The sequence below is a fragment of the Chroicocephalus ridibundus genome, chromosome 10, assembly GCF_963924245.1.
Source record: "Chroicocephalus ridibundus chromosome 10, bChrRid1.1, whole genome shotgun sequence".
Classification (NCBI taxonomy): domain Eukaryota; kingdom Metazoa; phylum Chordata; class Aves; order Charadriiformes; family Laridae; genus Chroicocephalus; species Chroicocephalus ridibundus.
Window position 1 is genome coordinate 2514541 of NC_086293.1, and position 8124 is coordinate 2522664.

The 8124-nt window shown below is 38.4% G+C and overlaps 1 protein-coding gene across 9 annotated transcripts in view; it reads left to right on the plus strand.

Moving 5' to 3' along the window:
• IQSEC1 (IQ motif and Sec7 domain ArfGEF 1) overlaps nt 1–7500 on the plus strand; it is a 351403-nt gene extending 343903 nt beyond the window's left edge. For 7 of the 9 annotated variants that reach the window (XM_063347618.1, XM_063347619.1, XM_063347620.1 and 4 more), the window contains 2 exons: nt 1392–1441; nt 2777–7500. In XM_063347618.1, the coding sequence (XP_063203688.1) occupies nt 1392–1441; nt 2777–3382 (656 nt within the window). In that variant the 3' untranslated portion in view covers nt 3383–7500. The remainder of the gene's footprint in view (nt 1–1391; nt 1442–2776) is intronic. The other 2 variants (XM_063347626.1, XM_063347627.1) reach the window with 2 other exon arrangements.
• The last annotated feature ends 624 nt before the right edge of the window (nt 7501–8124 follow it).

Sequence of the window (8124 nt, forward strand, 5' to 3'; positions counted from 1 at the left end):
GCACGGCAGCATCCCATGACCAACCAGGTCAAAGTTATGCTTATGGATCCAACCAGTGGTATTTTTAGATCGGACTGATCTTATAAGACTTATGGGTAGTCCAAATTGGTCTAAGAGAGGGTGTATCAAGAAGTAAGGGTGAACCTCACAGGAATCACAGTTGTGTCCCACTTCCAAACCAGTCCCAAAGTTCTTCTCTTTAGCTCTGATACCACGTGCCTTTTGGGCTTCTAAAGATGAGGGTAGGTGGCTCATAGGTTCAGTGACGCTGAAATCTTCACGTTCCTCTCCAAAACCACCTGTTAGAGTAGAAGATTCTGAAGGCAGTGATGTACCAATGCAGGGTGGAGATTGTCTTTGATACTTGGCCTTGCAGGAGAGGAAGGACTAAAGCATTGAGAAAATTTAGGTTTCTAAAAACATGGAGATTTTAGAGAAGCTTTGAGAACGTGGCTGCTCTTCAGAGGTTAGCTTTTTTGTACACCCTGCCACTAAAGTATTTCGAACCTTTGCAAAGCAATGCTCAACAAGCTATCTTTTCAAAAACGTCTATTTCCACTGCAGCCATATGCTATTTTCTCTCCTGCGAAATGAGAGAGAAAATCTGGGATCCTGTGTCCTATATATAGCCACTGAAGTTTTCTGGCTCTTTAGGCAAACAGTCTGGTGTTTCATGTGTAGTTTTAGGCAAACATCTTTGGCAATTTGAGAATATTGGAGAACAAATCCATCGTACTTAAAGCACTGCACAGCTAAACAAACAAAATCTAGCCATAATGTCAAGACAGATTCCGGAGTACTGATAAAAAATTAAGTTTAGTTTTTTTTAAACCTCATGAAAGAAGATTATATGAAATCCACTGAGGTTCAAAACTCAAAATGAGATGAAACTGATGCCCCTCACCAATCCCCCACACTGAAGTTCAGAATATGCCGATATTAAATATTGTATTTAAATTAATACCACCCCACAAATATATATATATGCTACCAGTCTTTAACTTCATAGACAATTAGAGTCCAGGAAATCAAACAATTGAAAATTGTTGCCGGTCAACATCATAACCACAGTACTAAATATAGATGCTAAAATACATGTATTTTAAGACTTGTACAAATAAAAAAAAAAATCACACCCCGCTAATGATAGTTGATTCACAACAACAATACCTCTTAAAAATTAGTCAGGTACAGAAACTTGATACAACTAATGGCCTTAAAAATCTAAGTTTCTGCCCTAGTAGCTGCTGTACCAGTCCAGTGCGATGTTAACCCCCTTGCAGCCCCTCTAGTTGCATTTAGAGACTCCTCTAGCGATTCAGGGAAAGCAGCTGTTTTTCACCCGGGTCTTGTCTCAGTCTCTAATCTCTGGTGTTGCATGTCCTGGGCAGGCAAGCGTGGGCGACGCAGCAGTGCAGGATCGCTAGACAGCAATATGGAAGTAAGTAGGAAGTTACTGATGTCTAGCTGGATGTGATGATGTGCATTTCAAACCTTTCTTTTATATACATATTTTTTTGCTCTTTTTTCTTCTAACATATAACCTGCCTGCCTCAAATAAAATGCATGCCTAGGCTACTCACTCCGTATTCTTCCAGCTTAAAAAGCACTGACAGCTTGTTTTAGACCAATGCCATTTTTGGTTTGAGCTAACCTTGTTCCCTTTGTTCCTGCAAGCATGGTTAAATGAACATGATGTGTCCTTTTGCCACCATTTCAGTCTGGTCCCAGCTTAAAAGCCCACTTGCTCTTTGTTACAAAGTACACTGTTCTTGCTGTTTGATATTTAGCTACAACTATTGACTTTCATGCTCGACCATTCCCATTGCTTATTTTCGAGTTAAATTGCTAAATGTATGCAGTCATGACACCATGGAATTGCACAGATAGGGCATGGGAGGAAAAAAATTATTAAGATAGGTGAATTCAATGTGGATTTCATGAGATTTCATTCATCTTCAAACCATTTATATATATACTGTTCATGTCTCTGAATTCAGCTTGCAGATTTTTTCTTTTTTTTCTCTTTTTTTTTTTTTTGTGTTTGCTTTAGGTAGATTGCAGTTTAAATCTAGCACACTTTGCCTAAGTACTGTTGTGTCCCATAACTCTTTTTAAAAAATACAAACCCAAAACTTCCAGAAACTAAATACACCATTCCAGGCTAAATAATAGAGAGCGTTGGACCACAGGTCAGAAGAACACAATCACATAGAAATCTTAGTGGCAAAAATGGTATGGTTCCATTTAACAGATAATTCAGAGGTAGGCTTGAGAAGCAGCACTGTGGCATATAGTAGTGGAAAACTACTATAAAAAAAAAAGTTTAAAATACTGTTTTGGAATCTGAACTGTAACTGTAATATTTGCTGCTGTGTGTTTAACTCTTTAGGTTGAGTTTAATGTAGTTTTATATTTTGTTGTAAAAAACGCAAGTATGGTATTTTTTACAATATTTTAAAATGTATTTTTCCTTTAAAAACACACTTCTAGATCTTACGTCATATTACTCTTCCGTGACATTTTTCTTATTTAAAGTCATAGCTTTCGATATTAAAATACTGAGAGAAAAAACATTTAATGCTTAAAATATCCCCAGAAGGGCATGAACGCCTCATTGGCAACTTAGAGAAGGTGGAAATAGAATTTTTCCTAGAACTCTTAATATAGTCCACCCATGTGAACACTGAAGGAGGAGTTTGTGGGTCAGTGTGAACTTTTTCTTTTAAACATTTTAAGATTTTTTTAATTTTTATTTCTATTAATTTCTTTTTAGGGGTCCATCATTAGCAGTCCTCACATGCGCCGAAGAGCTACATCAACCCGAGAGTGTCCATCTCGCCCTCACCAGACTATGCCTAACTCCTCCTCACTCCTAGGTTCCTTATTTGGTAGTAAAAGGGGAAAGCCACCTTCCCAAGGCCATCCACCATCTGGCTCATCCCAGCAACCTCCGCACCCTCCAGTAATCCCACATCAGCAACACTCACAGCATCCTTCTGCCATGCATCACGCAGGGCCAGCCGAGGGGCAGACACAGGCACAAGTGCACTCTCACCATTCGCAGTACTGCCATATGCAGCAGAATCCCCCACCCTACCACCACCACCACCACTACCACCCTCCCCAGCACATCCAGCACCCCCACCAGTATCACCAACACGTGCCGCACTCCCAGCATGCGGCACACTCCCAGCATACTCCTTACATGCAGCACCCCCACGCGCAGCATTCCCACTCTCCTCACCCCCCGCTGCCTCCTCCACACCCAGGGCACTCTTCTCACCCCCAACACTCTCAGCATCACCATGGACCGCCGCCACCTCCCTCCACTTCAGCCAGCACTAAGCCCAAACACAGTGGCATCAGCACAATAGTGTAGAACGTATTGACCCTCCTAATAACTGTAGTTTTAAACAAAGTTACAAAGGCACTTACAGGAAGCAACAAATAAAATTGTCAGTTTTTAACTACACAATTTAATTGAGCTGTGTGAGCTTAAAGGCTTGCTGTTACTAAATAAAATAATTCAAGTTAGCGCAATCGATACTGGTTTTACTTATCTACTCGATAGACACTTACCATCTGGTTAGTTCTTCTTTCCAAACTGCCTTGAAAACATGCTGCTTGCTGAATATGAGTAAAGCTACCTTTTACACCAAATCCCTTGACAATTTTACATGCATAATAAAAACTTAGTCTATGAAAAAAGGAAAAAAGTGATACAGAACCAAGTGTTGCATTATTGCTCTTTCGTTGTCAATGGGCAAAAAAATAAGTAGACCTGATATGGTTGATGAAAGTACGTAAGTAAACTTTATATAATATAAATATATACATATAAATATATATATATACTGTATAGTTAACATTTGTGCTTGGAAAGAAATTTTTTCAGTCCACAGAACTAGCAATATAGACTTTACAAGGAATTCCACTTACTTGATAGGACAGTATAATAGATGAATAGCATATGAAAGAGTAGACCAAAAACATTAAACGTTAGAAACAAATTTCAGACATTTCAGTATTTTCATTAAAAGAAGTCCTCTGGACTTGCTAAGATTTCTAAGCAATCATTCCTAAATGTGCCAAGTAACATAGCATTTAAATGTTGTAGTCGAATACTGCTTTGTATAAATCCTTATTTTATTAACACGATAATATCATACGTAATCAGTATTATAACTGCTCTGCTATTTCAGGTAAGCAAACTCGTTAAGATGCAGTAATTATACCGTAGCGATGTAGGATGACCATTTACCACTGGTCATCTTCGAGCATTGGTCACACAAATTCTTAGACACTTTAAAGGCTGTGATAACTGTGAATTTACATGATCCCCATTTCTTTTGTATGCCTATGATTTAACGAACACACATGAAGAGTTAACGACAGGTGCATGTACACACTGCAAAAACATTCATCTCAAACATGAAAATGGCAAACTTCCATCTTTCTCAGCTACTTTGTTTCCTCTTCACCATAATTTCTCATTTTTACCCCCAATGAAGCTGAATTCTAGTCAGTGTTTCCCGGTGGAAGTGCTCTAAAGCTTGAAGGTTTGTTTTAGAATTTAGTGTAGGGGTTTTTTTATAGATATATATATATATATATATATTAAAACAAAATATGTAATTCCATGTAGCCATGTGCTAGCAACAAAGTGGCTTCACCATTTTTACTCATCACATTTGTTAGTTTGGAAGTACCCAGCACTCAGCAGGCTGAGTTTATGCTCAAACCCGCACTTTCATAGTCCAGTTAGTTGCAAGACATCACATAAAAACAGGCTGTGCTGTTGTTGCTTATGTGTTGTAATCAAACCATTTGCAAATTTCTATACAATTTTTATCCCAAAATCCTGTACAAAGTTATACATGGCGCCTACTTTGTAGTTTCAGCATTTTGAGCCACTGCAAGGAGTTTACACCTAAACAGTAGAGACAAAGGAATCACAACTGCAAAACTGTACCAGCCTAAAAGCAAACCTTGAAGAGGATGAGCAAAAAGTTCCAGTGTGAGATGGGTAAAAGTAATAATAATAACAAGCAGTCGATTTTCTGTTTAACTAGCAAAATTGTCAGGAATAATGAGGACATGAGAACAAGAGAATGACTTCTCATATTGGCTTGCTCATGGCATCTTTAATATTTGGGGGGTGGGGGGAGAGGCTGAGTAATTTTTTCCCTTTCATACCATTGATATCACAATACCAGCAAAACTGCAAACTGAGCACTTTCTTAACCTCCACAGAGAGCAAATACAGCAATCTAGAGTTTAGCCTTTTGTTTGAAGCTGTCCACGTTTGTTTCACACGTGCAATATGTTTTCCCCTTCTGCTCCTTCTCCTCTAAATTATCTTCATGAAAAGAAAAAAAACCAAGTAATTATTTTTAAGTATCACTCATACTAAATTCTGCGGCTTACCTTTAGAGGGCTCATACGGGTCCCCTGAGGCTCTGTTCCTTGCAGTTTTAAAAAAATATATACTGTTCTTATAAGGGAAAGTAGAACTGTCTGCATGTCATCTAATGTTATTAGTGTGAGGCTACACTCTACATATTGTATATTTGCAAAATATATCAGTGTTACTGTTGATATTAGTTGAAGTAAAGTGATAACATATTTCAATATGTAGACTTTTCTTCATACATCTGTACCAATAGTAGAGTCTAACTGTAATTTATAGGTTGTTCCAGAAAAGATAAAGAACCATTCAGGTACAAACATCTTTCAAAAACTGCATCTTTTAATTAAAACAGAGGTAAGAGTGCTCCTCTTCACTGAGTGACGGAATCTGTATTTGGTTCAGATGCAGAGTTATAATGGAAGTAAAATTGCCTGTGTATGGAAAACAGAGTATGCGGTAGCAGTGGAGAGGAAAATCTGACTCTAGCTGTGTTAGTTAACAATGAAGATGTTCAGACTCCCAGATCTGCATTTGCTTTATGTTTATAAACCCCTTTCATTCATTTAAATTAGAGTTACATATAAATATCCTAAACTTACACAGTAAGCCACATTTGAATGTTTGACCACTGATTTTCCATGTGCGATCAATTAAATCTTCAGGAGATGTCACAAATGTGCATGCAAAAAAAAAAAAAGCCATTGACACACGATTTCATGTACACGTGGGGAAAGAGCTCGTGCCTATGCTCTAGGGGCAATAAGTGCACGTGTAAAATCACAGAGCCTTTTGAGGCTAGTTTATAAACCAAAACTGGTCATATAAGAGCACAGTATTTGTAAACTCTATGATTTCAAGTCAATGAGGAGAAACAGTGGATTTTTTTTTTTTTTTTTAGACTGTGTGTTTGTATGTACTTTAAACAAGTGTGTCTTGGTGTCAGCATAAGTCTTAAGAACTTTGCTGCTTGTTTAGGGTTGTAGTATAACCTCTCTGATTCCATCCTTGATTAACAATTGCTTAGAGCAGTGTGGATCATGCCTACAATAGGACAATGATAGTACTGTAACACTGCCTGGGGTTAAGAAAATTAATTTTTTCAACCTGCAAGCAGGAGTAGAATCGAGAGGGTTTTTTCTCCAATGCCATTGCCAATTAAAAACTGGTACAGAGCTGCACAAAGTGGCCGTGTTTCTCTTTTCCCATAAATAATGTGGCGAAGTGGTAATGCTGATTTGAAAAAATGAAAGGGAAACGTAAAGAATGAAGGTGTGGCAACAAAAAAATCTTTTCTGGGACAACAATCAAATATATATTTGGGGGTTTTATTTTTTTAAGTTAAGAATGAATTGTACAACAATGTAAAAACAAAAAACAAAGTTCATCCTAATATAATGTGCGTCTTGTATTGCTAAAAAAACCAAGTCTAACATACAGTGTAGAATGATTTTCCCATCATGTACTGCATGCAGCAGAAGCCTCTTGTTTCTTGATAAAATGAGCTGAGAGACAGTCAGCAGATATTTAACAATGAATCTCTAGATGTTGACTTGCTGTTCCATATGAAGCTGTGTGTTTTCTGCAGTTAAGCATGCATTTTGCTGTTCCGTTGTAAAATACCATCGCACTTCTTGCCTGCGAAATGGGTTATTGTGTATATATTTAAAAGAAAAGTGGAACCAATAACAAGACTAAATTTGGAAAAGAGAAAAGGGGGTGGTGAGAATGGGACCAGTAGGGGGAATAGATAATTCTCTAAATTGTACATAGTGTGTAAATTAGTATTACTATAAGTCTGCAGTCACTTTGAGGTTGCCTATCTCCTGCTAGGAACTTAAATCAGCTTTGAGTTGTATTAAACTGTTAGAATTAGGTCTTGAATGCAGACTGTTAAAGACTTCAAAAAAAACATTATGCTTACAAGAAGCTTCTGTTCTGGGGAGGCTTGAGACCCCTTTTGTAACTACGGGGAAGAAAGGAGTGCTTTCATTTTAATATGCATTCTGTTTGTAAGTAGTAACAGACCCTATTGATGTAAAACTATAACTGTGATCATGTGGAGAAATCAAATAAATCATTTAAAACTCTTTGTTTCTCATTTTGTGTAATCCAAGAACTTTAACTCTACAGGCTTGAAATGCAGGAAATTCCTTCCTGGCCCTGTTGAGTCAATGGGATTTCTGCTGCTCACTTCAGAGGGCCGAGATTTCAGTCTGCATCTTAAATTATAGATAAGTTGGTGGAGCTGATGCTCGGTACTGTGGAGACTGTCATCCCTTCTCAATAGGTTTTGGTTTGTCTGGTAGTGCTGTAAATCTATTTAGTTCCAAAGTACGATAAAGAGCAAGAAATACCCCACCTAGAGCTGCAAACGACGAGCGGTAACGCTGTAGAGGCTTTTTGGTGTACTATTCGTCAAAACATTCCAATGTTGAAAAACAGCAACCAGATTTTGAATCTTCTTAAACATGAGCCGTCTGGTGTGTTGGACTGATCCCGTTAATCTTTTGGTTGTGGTGGTGCCTTGGCAGCTCGTGTTCAGGTGACCGTCTGCCCTTGACTCATAAGTGTTCTTAGTTTGTCCTTCCCAGGCACGCGGTCCTTCATTTCCCACACGTAACCCGCACTCTCTGGATGGAGCTGGGAGAGGATCCATTGCTGCTGTGTGCCCAGGGCCGGGGAACCTGCTGCATGCTGCAGTAAGTGATGCC